The 20,201-nt window shown below is 39.9% G+C and overlaps 1 protein-coding gene across 1 annotated transcript; it reads left to right on the top strand.

Moving 5' to 3' along the window:
- The first annotated feature begins 5,432 nt into the window (after nucleotides 1–5,432).
- Nucleotides 5,433–17,283, top strand: RpLP2 (ribosomal protein LP2). Its single transcript, XM_067159285.2, has 4 exons — nucleotides 5,433–5,583; nucleotides 5,984–6,156; nucleotides 15,602–15,697; nucleotides 17,167–17,283. Exons 2-4 carry the CDS (start codon nucleotides 5,985–5,987, stop codon nucleotides 17,238–17,240), a joined length of 342 nt encoding a protein of 113 aa, XP_067015386.1. The 5' UTR covers nucleotides 5,433–5,583; nucleotide 5,984; the 3' UTR covers nucleotides 17,241–17,283.
- The last annotated feature ends 2,918 nt before the right edge of the window (nucleotides 17,284–20,201 follow it).

Genomic DNA, 20,201 nt, shown 5'->3' with positions numbered 1-20,201 from the left:
GAATAAATAAATAAATAAAGAAAGATAATAGCTATCACAACGATTCTTGCACAGCCGACACATACAATTCCTCAGCGGATCATGATGTTTCGTATTGTCACTCCTTCTGTGATGGAAGCCATGTACCGCAAATCGTGTCATGGCACGTCGTAGCTCATAATTTGATTGTTTTCAATCTTGAGTCAACATGTCATCCGTGGTATAAAGCGTGCTCCACATTTCCTTTTTCTTTGAATAAAGTTCTTGAGGAACACCGTCGTAGGCAGGCCCTCTATGAAGAACCTTTCTCTTACTAGTTCGTATACCAAACGTGAGGGAGTAAATTTTGATAGGCTTAGAACTTTCTATCGATAACCAGCTTTGGTCTTCTCTAAATCTCTTAAATTACCAGTAGGTACTCTTGGTAAGATGGTCACATATAAGTTGTAGTTCGTTGCTCATTATTGATGAGATCTTCACTTTAAGGAGCTTCATCGCTGTATCCACTGACACACTTCGCAGATGCTTCATTTTATTCATGGCTATTACCGCAACAGCGACCTTGTCTTTTATATGTAGCGTGAAAGTGGTTCCCGTGACCTGTAGAATAATCACCAGGTACTTAACGGAGGGAGCGTCAATAATCTCTCACTCTTGTCATAAAATGAGTCCTTCAATGCAATTTTCCCACCGCATCTGAATGTCAAAACTACTCTTTTACTTGAATTCAGCTGTAAATCCTTTCTACTTGCCCATTCCACTAATCTGTCAAAAGCTGCTTGTAGATCTTCACTGGACGAAGACGCAGTACAGACATACAGACATAAATTTTTACATTCTCCGCACTTACTCTCCTGATTGCGTCCATGGTCGCTATGTTGAACAGGAGTAGGCTCAACGAATCCCCCTGAAGCAGTCCTGTTGTTTGTTCTATCGGAAAGGACGTTGCCGAATTTTCGTCATTTTTATCATTTTATTACTAGTATTTCGTCACCCCTTCAAACCTTGTTCAAACTTCAGTTCACTTTGTTGTTAAAATGTTGACGTTCATTGTATCGTATTGGACCATGAAATAATTTTGTATAATTTCAGACTGGAAATTTTTTAACACAACGTGGTAAAACTATGCAGAGTATTACGATTTTACAATTTAGAGATGCGTAGGGAGAGATCTAGGCGCCCGTGAAAAAATATCCTGTTATTTTCCATTGTTGGTAACGTAGGGGATTACCCCTAAATGTAGTGGATTTAATCGTCCCAGGGGGGAAGTTGGGGGAATAGAAGATTCAGGGGGAATGTTAGGGGGGAAATTACTTATTGAGGCATTTTGAGGGGCTATGTGGGTGACATAATTTCATTGCAATACCATGCTTGGTTCCGCTAGTGTGTTGGTTTTATCTTGAGTTCTTTTGCTGTAGGTTATCCTGCCTGTCTCAGGCACTGTAACTAGTCATGCAAAGTCATGATTTTCTGTTCTAGCAGCTCTTAACGTACGGCCAGTTTACGTGCCTTGGAATTCCCACTTCTGCCCTCTTTTACGAACGCTCCAACTAACTTACTCTTTACACTTTTTATTGACTACCAGCAGATAGGTGTAATTATATAAAATTACTGAATATTTTAATTAATATGAATTACATTCTACCGATACATCAAAACATTGGAGACATGCATTGCATATCCCTCGTCTTCTCTCTCTGTCCTTCCTTCTCCACACTGATGGGCAATCTGAGATGAGATCTCGAGATTTCTCGAGACAAGCGCAGGCACTATTTCTCGCGAGAAATTTCGAGAGATTTCGAGAGCGTTCTCCCCGCAATGTGTGGCGAGTATTGTGTCGTAGGCCTACAGGACGTCGGAGTTGAATGTTGTTTGCGTCGGGTATGTGTATAGCAAACCACAGGCCTTCTCCATTCCATAAATACGTGTTAACAAGCGACAAGGGCGTTGATTTCTTTCATTTCTACCGAGGTCTGGCATCGTATACATCGGTAATTACATGAATGAATCGGCTAAGTACAGAAACTGACGGCTACTGTAGGGACACCTACCTGGATACTACAGGCGTGCATTATTATATGATCGTTATATAACAATTATATAAGTGTTATATTCGAACTCGAGGTGAGGCAAGAAGCCGTTTACTGAATATGCAACCACCATTACGTATGAGTAGAATGTGTAATTTAAAATGCTTGAGTTTTCTCCAATTCTTTCGACAGGTAGGTGTACAATACATCAAGTGCGGCCAGTATCCAGTATTCGGAAGATAGTAGGTTCGAACCCCACTGTCGGCAGCCCTGAAAATGGTTTTCCGTGGTTTCCCATTTTCACACCAGGCAAATGCTGGGGCTGTACCTTAATTAAGGCCACGGCCGCTTCCTTCCCACTCCTAGCCCTTCCCTGTCCCATCGTCGCCATAAGACCTATATGTGTCAGTGCGACGTAAAGCAACTAGGAAAAAAAGTGTACAATACATCGTTATCATACCCCACATTCAATAACTAGGTAACCATCCACTATATAGCACTACTCAGAGAGAAATCATGGAATCAACCCAACACTTCGAAAATGAAGATGCCGACCAAAGGAAGTCAAGGGCCACGAAGGACATGAAAATGAAAGACTCCCTAGGCCTCGAGTGCTCTTATACCGTCGGGGTTTTGCTCACTGTTCGTGATTACGGATATTTTGGTGACGAAGGAAATAATTCCTCACAATGTTAAAGATTATTCTCCTCATGTGTAAAGTTAACATATTTACCCAACAAAACCAACAAGAGTACAACAAGCAACTCCATGGAAAGGAATTATTACAAGAAGTACTACTAGTTTAACATTCTAAATCCAACATCATCATGCACAAATGCAGAATTTTTTGAGTGTATATCACTACGGCTTACAATCCTGTAGGTTGAGCCTTCTACTAGCTTAACATTACAAGTGATAAAAAAGTGAAGTTAAATCATCATTACCCTACAACAATAACGACAACAACAACAACGGAAGAAAATATGACAAGAATTTCTACTAGTTTAACTTTCTAAATCCAGCATCATTATAGCCAAATTCACAGACAACTTAAGTATTTCCATTACTTAACACTACGGCTTCCAATGCTATAGGTTGAACTTACTACTAGCTTAACACTACAAGTGATATTACGGTAAAGTTGAAACATAACGACACAAGAACTACAACATCAAGAGTACAACAAGCAATTCCGTGGAGAGAAAATATTAAAAGAAATACTACTAGTTCAACATTCTAAATCCAGCAGAAAATCACAAATTCAGTGCCCGTCGTTTGCAGCTTTTACTTTTCACTTTACACTATCACTAATCATCTTCTTAAACGATTTGATACCGGAAGGGAACCTATCAAAGGCTGCTTCAGGTACTTTATTCCAATCGCTTATGGTCTTGTTTACGAAGGAAAAATTGCCCATATCAGTATGCTGGTTATTATTACACTACTGTAAGTGCCCATTGCCATCGTGATATTTCCCATTTGCGATGTATTTGTTAATAATAATAATTAGATAGTTATATGTCAGTGCAGTGTGTAATTGTGTCTAGTTGTTCGCGACAACTTTAAAATCATGTCCGAAACACAACGTAAGTCCTGGATGTCGGTTATTTTGAAGAGATGCCACATATCACAGCCCGCTCTGTTGTTTGTTCAAAAGAAGTACAATATGTAGGAAGAAATACTTCTGGGATGATCCGGCACTTAAAAACACAAAACAGTGTAGGGGTATCGTCACAGAACACCCCCGGCCCGGTCTGTATCACAAGAAGCTATCCTGTCGACAACAATTGTGAGTCATCCAGATAGATGTACATCCTAATAACAGTTATAAACAAATTATACGGTTATTCAGCTAAGAAGTCCAGAAGTCCACCAGAACTCGTGAACAGTTTAAGATACTGGCATTCTGTCTTCACTTTCGTTAGTGGTATTAAGTATCTCATAGTTCAACATGTAGTGCTTTCCTTGGCTTTTGACAAAATTGATTGTGACACACGTGAGTACTGCTGATGATAATTATCAAGCTTACACTCGTACTTATTGGGACGTCGCACAACTCGCAGCACACGAGAATCAGTCTCGAGAGCGTTGCCAATCACCCCTGCTGAAAGAATTGGAGCAAACTCGGGCATGTTGGATTACACGTTCTACTTATGTGTAATGGTGGTTGCATATGTAGCAGAGCGCACCTTTCCCCATCTCAAGTTCGAATACTGCACGCAAGTAGGTGTACATCCTATCTACAGTTATTCACAAATTATGCAGTGTTAGTCAGCTAAGATGTTCGCCCCAATAAGTCGTTAACAGTTTAAGATACACTCTGTTTTCACTTTCGTTAAAGGAATTAAGGGGTTCACAGTTGAACATACAGCACTTTTCCAGACTTTTGACAACATTTATTGGCTCATCCGTTTCCATATGATAATGTTATTTCACGCAATATCTGCTGATGATATCTCATCAGTTTACACTCGTAGTTATATACTGGAATGTCACACAGCTCGCAGTACAGGAGAATCGGCTCGAGATTCTCGCGAGAGTCTCGAGATCTGGGACGTTAATCTCGAGAATCTCGAGCGAGAGTGTTGCCCAACACTACATCTCCACGGTAACCGCAGGAGCATTTGTTCTTTTTGGTAGATATTGAGGGGTGGTGGTGGTGGTGGTGGTGGTTATTGTTTTAAGAGGAAGTACAACTAGGCAACCATCCTCTATATAACACTACGGTAATCAGAGGGAAAAAGGGAAGGGATCCGACACTTCGAAAAATGAAGATATCGGTCAAAGAAAGACAAGGGCTACGAAGGGCGTGAAAATGAAAGACTCCCTAGCCCTCGCAAACGTAATAGCGTCGGGGTCGGAAAAGAACAAGAGTTGACCAAGGGAGGTCGGATATGATAGATGAAAGTGAGGAGCCTGGCACAAGTAAGTGGAAGCAATGCCAGGACTCAGCTGAGGGCCCCGTGGTCGCCAACCCACGCTCCAAAGTTCAGAGCCCCTGGGGCGATATTGAGGGGAATCACGCACTTCGGCTCTCGCACATATAGTTAATTGCTCTGCTTGAAAAGTAAACGTCACTAGTTTTCAACGTCATGTAGGGAGGAAATCTCCGCAGCTACATATTCTCTTTGCTCCGCAGTACGTGAATGTAGCAGTCTGATAGCGTAACTCGATGCAGTTTTCTCTGTGACTGTACAGTTCATGCAGTTGTAATGCTATTTGCGTTTTGTGTTGACAAATTAAGGCGATTTCTGTGATGTGTGAATGATTCTGTTGAGTGATTTATTCTTTTTGTGGAAAATGGCAGTGTTTCTATTATTATTATTATTATTATTATTATTATTATTATTATTATTATTATTATTATTATTATTATTATTATTTGGGGGTTTGTTGTCTCATTTAGAGGGATTTTAGATGTGATCAGGGGAGAATTTGATTTTACGCGTTGGCTATGCACTTATTTTCTCTTAGATCCTCTGGTTCTTCTGTTCACTTCCGTTTCCTACTTGTCGTCATCGCGTTCGTTGTAGCAGGTTTGGCGTTAACACGTTTCGTGTCTCAAGACTTAAAGGTAAGAATACTTCAGATGTCTGAATCTATTGTGAACTATATAATTTTAAACATTTCCGTTTGTTCTTTTAGCGTGTTAAAGGAAGTTTTGCATATTTTTTTAGTATTTGGAAAATTGGAAGTTGAAGTAGGGCCACTTGCTTGTAGACGCCATGTGGTCCGGGAGTGGCTTTGGTCTTTAGTTTTTATAATTTTTGTGTTTTCAAGAAAACCTACATACGAATGAATCACCGAAACGAAATGATGATAAATATGTATCTGAAGGGAGCTCTTTTTCAACTCCCGTACAGTTTTGTATATGTATGAGAAAGCATTATCTGACGAGTTCGGTACACGTGACTTTAACTTTTCAGGTTCCTGTACGGTTGCATAGTTCACTGATAACCTGTTTTTCTTTTAAGCATGCGTTACGTGGCCGCATATTTGCTTGCTTCCCTTGGAGGCAAAGAAAGCCCATCGTCTGCCGACATCGAGAAGATCCTCAGCTCTGTCGGAATCGAGTCCGATAGTGAGAAATTGAAGAAAGTCATCAGCGAGCTTAATGGAAAAAATATTGAGGCCTTGATCGCTGCTGGTAAGTTGCGATTTAAATGTGTTTTACCCTCCTTTTTTCATGTAATGTATTACAGTGTTAGGTCTTCACTGTTTCTGCTCTCTGCTTAAGTTCAGCTGCATTCTTTAGAGGTGAAACAAGGTTAACTAGGCGTAAATGGCATTAGCCTGTAACGAAACGTAAATAAGACATCTTACCTCGTGCGAATGGATGGTGATGCGTTCTGGCGACGAACGTTGAGTTCCTGATCAGGAGAGCAGTGCTTATTTGCTCTATTGTTGCATTTGGTTTGCATTGACATTAGTTTCTATCCTCTGTAAGATGACATCCAAAACTGATTTTGGTTTCACTATTTATAACAGTAACAATGTTCCGGGAGTTAGGTGTAATTTTACGTACAGCCTCTCTCCTCCTGGAACTAAGTCTTTTTCAAGTTTTCGAATGACAAACAAAATGTGATCAGAAGGAAAGTGTGGACTAAATCTTTGAAAGAAATCGCGAAAGATGAAAAAGCTAAGACACCTGCGATCAATTCCAGTATTTACATCAGTCATTTTGCAAAATGAATGCTTTGAAGAGATCCTGACAGCCCTGTGTGTGTATGCCCACTTCGATTACTTCAGACATCAAATTCAAACAGTAAATGGGAATTAGAAAAGTCATTGCCGAGTGTTACAAAAGACTAAAATTAAGGCATGTCATTGACAGCACAGCCGAAAATTTCACGGGTGTTTGTGTCTGGTTACTGATGATGAAACAGTTTTAATTCCATGTTTTGCTCATTACAAAATAACGATACAGGCATCCCGATTAACCTTCCAATGCAGTACCAGTTAACAGTCAGAGAATTACGAACAACAGATTGGCGAAAATATCATAAAAGCTTTCTATAACTTCTGTATCTCTTCACCTTTCACATATGTCTGTTCTCAAGCATGTATTTGTTTTTACCATTGTTGCAAGCACATAAGCGTCTCTCTCACTACAAATAAATACAAGGCAGCAATGAGCTTGCACTTCTGACACGCCTGCCTTACGTAGGCAGTTTGTAGATACAGTGGCAAAGTGTGAACTAAGTAAGGGGTTAGACAGAGATTTCTTTTATTTAAATTGTTTTAATCATATTATGATTTTTACAGATTATGCTTGTAAATGCCATACGATAATAATAATAATCATCATATTATTATATGGAATTTTGTTTTCGACGCATACATCTGTATTCAGTATTATATTAATGACTCTGAAAATAAGACAAACCCTATAACCTATAGCCCTACGTGCACTTTTATTTTTTAAATATAAACGAAATAGGCCGCGGGAGTTGTCAAATAACATACTTTTAGAATAAAAATAGCAATTTATTTCATTGTTACCGGTGAATAGATTTAATAAGAGAAATAAGAAATAAATATTTGTTCGTACAAGTCACCGTAAACATTCTTGTAAATTAGTTTATTCTGCCTGTCCTTCATTTCGGCAAATATATCTATTACTCTCGTCTTGAAGTCGGGCGTCTTGCTAAGATTCCACAGAAATTTCTTCTCTATAGCTGGAGTTCCCAAGTTAGACAGTCTCTGGTTGGTCATCCAATTCCTTAAATAGGTACGTTTTAATTCGTTTGAATGCACTTATAGCGCGTTCACTAGAAACTGACTTTAACGGAATATACAGCATCAAGTTAAACAATTTTTTCCGTATGCGTACTCCGGAGTACCTTATTCAGACTGGAAGCCAATAGTTGTTGGTGTTATAATACCGCAACTAATATTGGCGGGCAAGAAAATGCACGTACTTGAAGGGTTTTGATGCTGTCATTCATTTATTAGGTGTAAGTTTACTATACTTCGTATTTAGATATTATTAATTTATTTTTAGACGTGTTTTATAATAAAGTGAATTCCAATTAATAACATTAAAAGCATGTCTAAGATGGTAGCCAATAAGAGCACCTTAATAAGAGAGATCCAAATACTAGTAAATGAGAGCAAGATGAGACGCTGGTAAGTCTGTCTACTGGGCGGAGACATCTTGCTATAGGAAAGTCATGGTTCCACAGTCAGCACCTACAGATAGCGTTAATGTTGCTCTATCTGAAAGCTTTGAAAATCAAAGGGAAAATACACAGAATGGACAGCGTCTACTTTTGCCTACGTGCTTCGTGTAACTAACGCGAGCCTTAGCATTGCCGAAGTGAGACGAAAATAAGTAAAGCGGGGAGTACAATAATGTCACGTATCTGGAAATAATTAATGTTCTAACAAGTAATTGAATTAACTATAGGTGGGCCGGCGTAAGGTTGCACATGACAGCTGCGCACAATATTGGTCACACTGCAGTGGCGCACGAAGCGATGTTGCCGCCGTAACAACAGCTGATTGCACGACACATGTGTTTTTAAAAACATGGGAGAAATGTTTTTAATGTCATCGCGTTGATACACAATACAAATTAAATCTGCCGACAAAAATTGAACTTTCAACTCACCGATTATTCATCACACAAAATTATACGAGATAAATATACTACGAAGTTCTTATTATCGCGATGTTAGAAAACACGGAAGAAATCGGCCAACAAGGATCTCACTTCATATACACCTTTACCAATAAATGTTAGAATAATATACACCGGTGCTAACACAAAATGTTTCAAGTAAATTCTATAAAATTTACGAAAATTCAGAAACTTTATTTTCATACCTGATTCACAAAGGCAAAGGCTCGATACCCTCCAGTTCACTGCCATCACTACCGTCGCCTTCGTTGTCACTGTCATCATCGTCTAGGCAGATCATCAACTTCTGAGAGTCGCTGATGATGCCATGTATTGCCATTGCCGAATTAATGAATGCTGCAACATGGCTAAATTTCTTCCTGCACAAAGCCGCATCCATTCGAGCAATACTCTCCCGGAACAGTCCTTCCACTTCAGTAACTGTGAAGGACGTGTTATAAGTGCGTACGTAATGTTTTACTTCACCCCATACCGTACCAACTCAATGAGGTTGAAGTGACAGTGGTACAGCGGCAACCTAATAACCTCGTGCCCTTGTTCCTTCGCTACCTCGTCGACTATTTTTTTTTTTTACACAGATAGGTTTTATAGCGACGATGGGACAGGAAAGGCCTAGGAATGGGAAGGAAGCGACCGTTGTCTTAATTAAGGTACACCCCCAGCATTTGCCTGGAGTGAAAATGGGAAACCACGGAAAACCATCTTCAGGGCTGCCGGCAGTGGAATTCGAATCCACTATCTCCCGGATGCGAGCTCACAGCTGCGCGCCCCTAACCGCACGGCCAACTCGCCCGGTGTCGACTAATTTAGTCATACACATATGCGCTGGGATATTTCTTTACTGCAGCCATTCCACTTACAGTTCTTTACGGGCGCTCGAAGAAGGGGTCTTGTCCATTATTACGGAGTGGTAACGTGCATTGTCCATAACAATGACAGAAGGGACTTTGAGCTGTAAAAATCGTACTCGTGTCTTCGTATTGCATCAGCCTGGAAAGAATTAATTCCTATTACAGGAGATAGCTTAATTCGTTTCTTTCCCGGAGTGCTGTGAAACAAGTCCCTACTGTCAGCCCCGTTTTCGCTATTGCTATGTACCCCCGTCACTTTTTCCTTCTGTTCTTGGAGGCGAACACCTGTTTGAATGGCAATACGCTTTGAAAGCCCTAATGTTTGAGATTTTCGATCCACAACATGATCTATAGGAACGGAGAGACGACTATACAAGCGTACGAATTTCGTCTCCCTCTCGTAAAATTCACGAGTTCTCCGCACTAATTCTAATGCCTGACTATTAAGGGACACTCCCCGGCTCAAAGGATTATCACTTCGCGCTTCATGACTATGTTGTCATTTCCGAGATATCGCACTGCATTCGTTAAAATAAAATTTCACAATTATCTCAAAATGAAAACAAAACCTTCATAAACGCGCGAATCACACCTGACCACGTGCTAGCGGCGACAGACAAAACGGCAACACTTCAATACAGTAGTCAAGCTACTTATAGATGGCACCACTATTCTACCTATATTGCCAACAACAATCAACTGAAAATAGTTCGTATTTATTTTGTAGCCTGCTTAAACCTTATAATATATTTTAAATGCTCATATTTGTGTAGGCAAATAAAAGATTATGAACACTATACGGAATTAAATACGAATTAACGTGAATAAAATGCGTAACTGTATCTGACATAAAAAGTAGTGGATTGGTGATTTTGACTGACGGGTGACGTTCTTCATTTCATTTTTGTAGTGGTGCCAACATGACTTACAACTGTCAAGTGCAACCTTGTGCCGGCCCACCTATAGACAATATTTCTTTCACAAAATGTTAAGGGTACACGCTGTCTCCCCTGACGCTTCGCCCCTGCATCAGAGTCAGCCTGCAACATATTTTTATAGAGATGTGTTAAATGTCTTTGAAGAGTACTGTGTTTTGAAATTAGTGTTCATATTTCTGGTTTTAAACTTAAAACGTAGTTGAAGCGAATATCATTAGTTCAGACCGTGGCCCCCCATTAACACAGACGCGTAACGACTGTTGTTTGTTTACTCGCTCGCAGCCTCGGAGAGGATGTTCTGCACCAGTGCTCAGTGCTGCCAACCTCTGTACTTAGGAACTATGCTACGATTGTTCCCCGTTCTTGCTGTGCAGACAGTTAGGATAGGATCTGGACAAGGTGTTTGGTCTGGACGGTTAGGATTCTTGCCGTGGACAAGACCATTGGTCTGGACTGTTAGGATTCTTGCCATGGACAAGACCATTGGTCTGGATGGTTAGAAGCGGCCCTAGGCCCCTAGTTTCCTGCTGTTCTGTATTGTACATAATTCTTGACGGGAAGGAGATCACGTACCACTTTACAGTGGCCAATAGGAATACAAGTAGCTACTTCAGAAATGAAAATGGCGTGTAATAATTTTAATTAGGTTATGAAAGTAAATGTGCATCTTGGGGTAGGATGGTGGGTTCCTGTGCATCGCAATGAACACATCTCTCCTCGTGAGACGTTCTCCAAGTAAGATTTCACAAATTCCAGTTGTAACATTACAAATACAGGGCCCATGGGCTGAATTAATACCCTTTTAATCTTCACAACACATGGTTATGTATTAATATTTGTCTCCCCTCAACACAGGTTGGATATTTCTCCCGATCTGTCTTCTACGTGAAAAATATCGCGATTGTTATTCAACTGCTCTCCTTTCCTTACTGTAGAATCCTCAAAATAAGCCTGGTTCCATTTCACAATCTCATCGAAATGCTGTCCAGACTAATGATTGTCTACTGCCTGCGTATGCTACTCTCCCGTCTATAGAACATCCAGCGTTAAGAAAAGCCTACAGGCCTTATGGGCTTTTACTTCTATTGCTGTTACCCATTTAGTTCTACATGTATATAAAAATTATTATGAATTCCTATCAAAATGTATAATTTTTCTTATGAAACAAGCATTGGTTGTGCCATACAATACTGAAGAAGACGTAAAATCATTTTGATATCTTTGAGTTTATCCTTTTAAATATCGTATATGCGGTTCAGTAGACGGAACAGCCGGCCATGCTTGTCGCATTGTGCGCCACATTTCAGCGTGTAGTGCGGAAGTGTGTACAGTAGTCAACGCGTGTAATAACTCAACTTAACCACTGCGAATCATCATTGTTGAGGTCAGTGCGGCATGTTCCCCTTTTTGTGTGTGTCACTCATTACAGTGATTGCTTATGTAAGGGAGATATTCGGCAGAGTGAAGTGATCGTCTTCCTGGTGCGCATAGTGGTTTGTTATAAATACAGTATATTGTGTTTCATTTTTCGTGTATTGCATTGCTTTTGGTTGTGAGTATCGGGAATGGTTTTTCCTGTTTAGTATTTTATATAATCAATCAGCGAGTAATACATTTAAATTATAGTTGAACATGTGAAAAGTAGTGAAGGTGTCAGCAGAAAGGAACAGCAAATGGTGCTTAATTCATTTTCATATTTGTAAACAAAGCATCCAGGACGAAGTGTAAACTGGGTAGTAGATAAAGCCGCAAAGTGTTTAGGAATTTCGAGGTTTTCAGTTTTCAAAATAAGGAAGGAAGCCAGCGAAGGGCCACTCCAGAGTCCCAGCAAGAAGTGGGAAAGGAAAATTTAATTTGCAGTAATTCCAGACTCATTAAATACGATGATTTTGTCAGAAGTGGAATACGGCGCACTGTTCATGAATTTATTTTAGAGATGAACCGCCAACTCTGAACACAATCCTCACTTCTGTAAACAGCAACTCCAAACTACCTGATTTTAAGAAATCATACGAATAGGTCATTCAGCATTCTGTATTTTTATGTTGCGGAAGAATATTCAAGTTATCGTATTTTGTGATAAACATGAAGCCCTTGCATCTGTTGTCACTTACGAGTAAATTTATCTGAAATGAGCTGAAGGATACATCACTGAGATAGAGATCTCTCGCCGTCGGCTTCCTGTGTTGTAACCACACAGTATTTGCCTTAATAATGAAATGTTTCTGGGGGCTAATAGACTCAGCACTGCGCTCCCTTAAAGCAACAACGATCATGAAACTTTCTCAGATATAAGAAACAAGACAATCTTTTCGGTGTCTGGACATGCATGTTATTATTATTATAATTAATATTTAGTTCGCATCCCTGCATGTTCAAACTCTTACTCTATTTCGAATGATACAGTCAGTGGGCTATTATCCTTAGAAACGTTATGGCAAAACAAAATTTCATGACTGTAATTTCATTAATGACTGGAGATAATCTGGCATTTATATTATTATTAGTCTTGCAACAGCTGTACCAAGCGATGTATAATTTTATGACGTATTTCACAAGCAGTGTCCGAGCCACGGTGAGTGAGCGAGTATGGCAACAGTGGAAGGCAGCAGGCCCGTAAGGCCTGTAGTCTTTTCTTAACTCTGGATGCTCTATAGGCTCGCCCTTCCTTGCCTCTAGGGGCGCCACAAGTACCAAACAGCTTCATTCACATGCGGCCTATAACATTTAATATCAAAGGTTATTTACTTATCATGTAAGATCATTGATGTTGCATCATCTTCCATATTTCCTTCGGCTACTGCCAATGATCGGAATTTTATGCAGTGTGACATTACTCCCAGAGAAAAACTGATCTAGATTTTGTTACAAACTACTCCAGAAAAAAATATAGCAAACAATGTGAGAATTGGCTGATATGATTAAGAGCCCTCTCCCTTCAAGAAGCTATATTCTAACGACTCCTGACATGTTGGATTTTTTTTTTTTTTTTTTTTTTTTTTTCATGTGCATAGACCAATAAAGAGAAGCCTTGCACTGGGGAAAGAATGCTGAGAAATGTGAGTTGGTGGCAGACCTAAAATCAGGGCTCACTCTGCATGTGCCACCCCTCTCGATTTAAGCAGCAGACTTCTGATTTTTTCACATCCCTCCTCCCGATCGCTGGGACTAAGTCCTCCGATTTTAAGAGCTGTTTAAGAAGTTTTTGTGTTTTAAAATCCTCTGCCTTTCCTAATTATATCAGTAGGGAGGAGTATGGCTGGTCAATAGTTCTAATAAGATCGAATAAATCGAGGAATTTCTAACCTTAATTTATTTTGAAACATTCAAAATGATGTTAGAAGTATCATTTTAACAGTTTTATCTATCTAGGTGTTCTTTCCACATCTCGGTTAGGATGTCTCCTGGATATTTTGACCTCCTTGAGTTCAGTGTACCTTATGGGTTTTCTTCTGCCCCTTTCATCCTCTTCAGCTTTGGGATTTCTTGGTTACGAGTCTTGGCTCGTTCAGCGATTTCTTCATAAACCCTATGTAGCTGCACATACCACTAGATTATTTGGTTGCGGGTTCGCCGAGGCCATGTGTAGTTCGTTTGCGGTTATCTTCTTTGTAGCAATCTGTGTTGAACCATGGCTTTGCTGGTCTGCTCGATGATTCCGTTGGGGTCGAGGTGTTTTTGTTTACATATGTTTGTGTTGGTTTGAGAGGTGTTATGTGAATCGCTTGTAATGTGGGGTTAATTTGATATTGTTTAAGCCTAGGTCTATCCTGCTTCGCCTGTTATGGGCAATCTACATGGCTTGATCTTTCAGGTTAAATACTGTTCAGCCTTTCTCATTAATAATTGACACTGTGCCACACAATACTCGGCACATTCAGCTGTGCGCTGAATGACTGTTTACTTCTCGCGGAGGACGTGGTCAGACTGTCAACGATGCTGCCAACCTGTTCCTCTCGAAGGGTGTGTGCACCCACATTGTTTCCTTTACGTTTCGTATTTGTGCTTTTATTCTTTCGGGGTTGGTAATGCAATCTAATTATCATCGATGGAAATGGCATCACATCCCTTTTCACGCTGACCAATAGGAATGGAGGCAACTATTTCAGCAATGGAGAGTGGCAAGTGCAGCTATTTATTAAGTTATAAAAGTAAATGTACTTCTGGGGGCGGGCTGGTGGGTTCCTAGACATCGCAGTGAACATATCTCTCCTTTGAAAGGAATTTCATGTAAGATAGGTATTATTTATACTTAATGTTACAAACCTTGGGCAGCAAGGTGTGAACTTTTGGCGCCTTCCTCTTCCAAATAGTTTCTTTACATTAGTCTGCTTTCGCTGTACACCGACCCTGAAATTTGGGTCTCCAGCAAGTATTCATGGCAAATTTGAATCTACTCTTTCAAACACTTGGTCTAGTTCGACATATATTCAGCAGTGAAGTCAGGTTGGTAGTACAGGTAGGCCACAGTGCATATTTTAGTTTCTACAAGCAGGGTGTGGTCTTTGGATAGTATAGCCTTTAAGGGGAACAATAAGGGTTTTAGAAGGCATGTGATTCCATTTCTCGGTCTGACCTGTCCTTGCATGGCAAAAGGTTAGATTGTCTACGTTCCTTTGGTCGACCACACTTTCGTCAGCATTGCTTCTACTAGTATCACTATATCAATCTTGGAAGAAGCCATTTGCTAGCTGTGCTGCTTGTGTTTTTGAGTCATTTGGTCACCCCTTTATAAGATATGCTTAATTTACAAAAATAAATAGGGCTGTAAAATAATATTAAATGCAGGTCTGTATGCTACGATAGTGTTGAAAACTGGCTGGTAATGCCATTCTGCATTGGGATCATTGCAATTTTAGGAGGGAAATTACTCTTGTAGGGTGCAGTTATTGCATAAGCTATAAAGTGGAAGTTCACGTGTTCATGGGTGTAAGACTGGATTACAGCATGCATCATTTCATAGTCATGATCTTTTAAATTGCAGTTATCCCTATTCTGTAGTTTTAAGTAGTTACAAATATATGATGATTTGAAACAAACACCATCTTTCGTCAGATGGCTGTGAAGAATATTTTCATATCTGATTGTTTTATTAATTTGGTATTCGGCAATCTGGAGGAGTTTCTTGGCATGACAAGAATGTGTGATGTATTTTTGCAGGTCGAGAAAAGCTTGCTTCGATGCCAGTTGGAGGTGCTGCAGTGGCTGCCGCTCCAGCTGCCGCCGCCTCTGCTGCTGCGGCTTCTCCTGCAAAGGGTAAGTTTTGTGTTTCAGTAAAACTTCAGCTTGATTTGCCATTGTGGGCTCTTCAGTTGTGTTATACTTAAATTCTGTATTATAGTAGTGTATAAATTCCCACTCTCTTAATCTTTATAATTATTTGGTAAAGCATTGTAAATTTTAATATTTTGCATATATTTGGTCATGGAATAGGAATGAGTACTGAAGGATCTTTTTGTTCTTAAAAAAAAAATTATTTTATTTATCAAACCAAACCCTATGGCACAACAGCCCCGAAGGGCCATGGTCTACCAAGCAGCCCCTGCTCATTCCGAAGGCCTGCAGATTACGAGGCATCGTGTGGTCAGCCTAATGAATCCTCTCAGCCATTTTTCTTGGCCTTCTATACAGGGACTGCAATCTTACTGGCAGATGGCTCCTCAAATGTAATCACGTAGGCTGATCCAGGTGAAAATTCCTGACCTGGCCAGGAATTGAATCCGGGGCCACCATGTAAGAGGCAGGTATGCTGCCCCCACTGTGCGAGACCGGCTCTTTTACTTATAGGTCTGTCTGTTATCCAGATGTGCAAGTCGGTTTTTATTTTTAAATTATTTTAATATGAATTTCAATGTTTTGAAAAAATTGTTCTTAAAATGTTTAATCTTCTGTCTCTGCAACTGTGGTATACTTCGGAAATATTTTACACCTAAAAGTTGTAAGATTTCGAACTTGCCCTGCATGTGGGGTAGAACCGATCAGCAGTATATTATGCTTAATCTTAACTGTTTTGCTCTCTTTATTTCTAAATCTGGTTGGGAGTTATGTTCATCCTAACTTTCCTCTCTAATGCTGGCCCTGTGGTGTAGGGGTAGCCTGCGTGCCTCTTGCCCGAATGTCCCAGGTTCGATTCACAGTTAGATCAGGGACTTTTATCTGGATTCGGGGGTTGCTTTGGGGTCCACTTAGCCTATGTGGTTACAGTTGGGGAACTATCTCTCGGCGAGATAGCGGCCCCGGTCTAGAAAGCCAAAACGGCTGAGAGGCCGACGCCTTGAGACCTGCAGGGAATTTGGGTCATCTCAATGGTGCAGCTCATTTACTAAAACTAATTTAACATTATCTAAGTTAACGACTTTTTTATGCTTGTAAACAAGAACATGCCTGATGTCATTCCCTTTTCAACTCTCTTAAAATTTGATCCCATCCGTTTCTTGTAAGGCAGTGTCTTTTTAGCCAATTTTGATTTAAGCTTCTGAAATAACACAAGAAGTGACATTTAATACCTATGCTGAATCCATAAATTTAAAGGCATGTGCAGAGTGGTTAAATTTCTGAATACTTTTACAACTTGTTATATGATGATTTTCTTATCACCATCTTTCGACTGATTGGAGATTGATGACATCACTGTATCTGATGACTTTTGTATTCTCTCTGTACAACTTGCAGTAAATATTCTTTCTCATGATTGCTAATGTATCTTTTTTAAATTCCTTTTACAGAGGAGAAGAAACCTGAAAAGAAAGAAGAATCTGAATCAGATGATGATGATATGGGCTTTGGCCTCTTTGATTAAACATTTTGTATGTTTTGGTTGAATTAAACTCTTAAAAAAATTACATTGCTGTATAATTATTTATGGACTTGATCTAAATTACTGTTTATAACATCAAGGAACCTATTTACAATACTCTCTCCCTCGCATTTATTTTGTAACTTGCACGTTTCTACAATTAATTCTGGTTAAAGAATGACATTACTTTTCTTTCCAGGATAGTCTTTTTTGTGCCTTCCTGCATCGTGATGAATTGTATGACTTGTGAATGAAGTAATGATCTGAAGTTTTGTCAGTGTTTACTATTAGTAAAGGACATTCTGAGACGGGGTCTTGAGATTTCTCGAGACTAATGTAAGCACCTGTTTCTCGCAAGAAATGTTGAGAGATCTCAAGAGCATTGTCCCCGTAATATGTGGCAAGCGGCGTTCTCTGTAGGTTGTTGAGAGCTCCATGTTGATTGACAGCCATTAGCAGTGAAATGACACATTCCACTGGTTAATGTAGGCTTGTAAAGCGGAACCTAGGAACACCACAGAAAATATTGAACAGTTGCAGATGGATAATCCAACGAACATCAGCCTTTGTTACCAGCCCAAAACTAATAAGGGAATGTTCACTGTTTTTGTTTACAGTGTAAAGTGCCTGCAGTACAGCATGCTGGGACAGGATAACCACTTTAGCTCCTCAGTACAGTATTGGCACCTGTCTGGTTTACTTCAATTGTTAAGTAGGGATTGTTTTGAATTAAAAACTCTGGTAAGTACGGTACGTGATAGTTTAATTCAAATCTGTCCAAGGTTTTCTTCATCCTGGACCTTTTCTGTGTTCATATGTACGTGCGGCAGAACAAAACCCTAAATTCCATAGTAAATAGGGACTGGCAATGATCTCACTCAAGACTGATGTCATAACCAATTCTTCTGTGCTGCAGTCTGCGTCACAGAAAAATATATAGACATACAACAAAAGGTACCGGGATTCTGCAAGATATAGTATGGGGGGGGAACAAAAACAACGTTGGAAACAATAGTTACTCTCTGAGCAAGTTTTGACAGAAGAAAGGGTCGGGTTTGCCAATCCAAGTGGTGATAATTACTCCCACACACAAACTGGCCGGACAAGAGAGATAAACAACCAATGTATTCCACCTAAAAAAAAAGCCCTGTTTAACCACAAACATATTCAAGCTTCCAACTTGAGATGACATCGACCTAATTTTTATTCAGATTTTAGAACGTTGTGGTCATATTGTTAATTTGAGTATCAAGTCATTGGGGCTTTCATCATATAGTAATTGGTCTTAAGACAATGTTTAACATGAACTGTTCTTAAAAATTTTGCATCTTTACATATGATAATATTTTAGGCAGAGATGAAACATCCCTTTTTTGAAATAAAGTAAAGAAGGAATAATGTTGTACTGTGTTGTAAAGGTGGAGTCGCTAAAAAATTAAGATCTTGTATTTCTCCCCTCTCACTCATGCTGCAGCACATGGACTTGCAAAGGTGTACCATTGGCTAGTAATTGTGCTTTTACACGCAGCAGTGAGAGTAAGCAATACGAATCAGGTGGCTGCATCGAATGACATTTTGTCTGTATTTATGTTAGGTATTATTTAAAGAAATTGGAGGAAATAATTAGGAGATAGACATGATCGTTAAGATCTTGAAGTCTGAACGGTCTGGCACTGTGGTTAGCCGGTTTGAGTCCTGTAGGTCGAAAAAATCTCACCATCGGTATGTTGGTCGGCATGGTAGGGTGGTGGTGGTATACAATTTCTAATCAGTAGATTGTGTGCCAAAAGCCTGGATTAAATTCCAAACCTCTGCGGTGCTCATTTGGAATGAGGGTATATGAAGCTGTTGATGGCGATTCTTTTGTCGGACAGAGACTTAAAGCCTTGAGCAGACCCCTTGGTGCTCCAACAGTAGGCCATAGCCGGCACCAGGTATTCACCCTCTCCCTGCTATCATATATCACATCATTCATTTTGTCTCAACTCCTCCAGTGAGGTTGACGTCAGGGAGGGCATCCGGTCATAAAATCCCGCCATGACCCATCTCACCTCATACCCGACCCTGTAGAGAAACGGGACAAGTGATAAGACAACTGCGTATGAATTGTTTTTTAATTATTCCTAGTTTTAGGTGGATAAAATGGAATAAAAATGTACTTTTTTCTCTGGTATTGAGGGAACTAGGGATGCCATTCCGTGTAGCCAATGCTGACCCCTGCAGAAAAATGTCATTGTATCTTGAGTTGATACGATCACTTATTATGGCAGGAAGGACTTAGAAGTAAAAAAATTACTTCTATTATCATGTAAGGCCTACCAACGGGAAAAGAACAATCGTACATGAACTTGCTAAAGACAAAATTATGTTTGCAGAACACAAGGGCATACGTCAAAAATATTTTATTAAAGTATCAGTTATGGCATTGGTAATATAACCTCAATACTGATCTGCATTTAGGACAGTTGCCCCAGGTTTGAACATCTCCCTTGGTAACTTATTCCAATCTCTAACTCCCCTTCCTATAAACGAATATCTGGTAGCACTGGGCGAGTGGCTGTGCGGTTTGGGTCATGTAGCTATTGACTTGCATTCAGGAGATATGGGTTTGAATCCCAGTCGGTAGCCCTGAATATGGTTTTGTGATTCCACACCAGGCGGTACCCTAATTGAGGCCATGGCCGCTTACTTCTCACTCCTAACCCATTTGTATCCCATCATCACCATAAACCTACCTGTGTTGGTGTGACAATAATAGGGTAGCATTTATCTTCAACATCGCAGATTTCCACATTGTTCAGCATCCATTACAGAAAAAAATTACATTAAAATCATTGTAGAGCAGAGCAGTTTAGTTAAGCCTTGTCATTTGGATCACCTGTTAGTATCAACAAACACGAAGTCTGTCTTTGTAGGAGATTTTAACAGGCACTGCTAACAAGACAAGTAAGGAGAAGCTGTTTT

This window comes from Anabrus simplex, chromosome X, assembly GCF_040414725.1.
Source record: "Anabrus simplex isolate iqAnaSimp1 chromosome X, ASM4041472v1, whole genome shotgun sequence".
NCBI lineage: Eukaryota > Metazoa > Arthropoda > Insecta > Orthoptera > Tettigoniidae > Anabrus > Anabrus simplex.
This window is presented reverse-complemented; position numbering and strand designations above follow the sequence as displayed.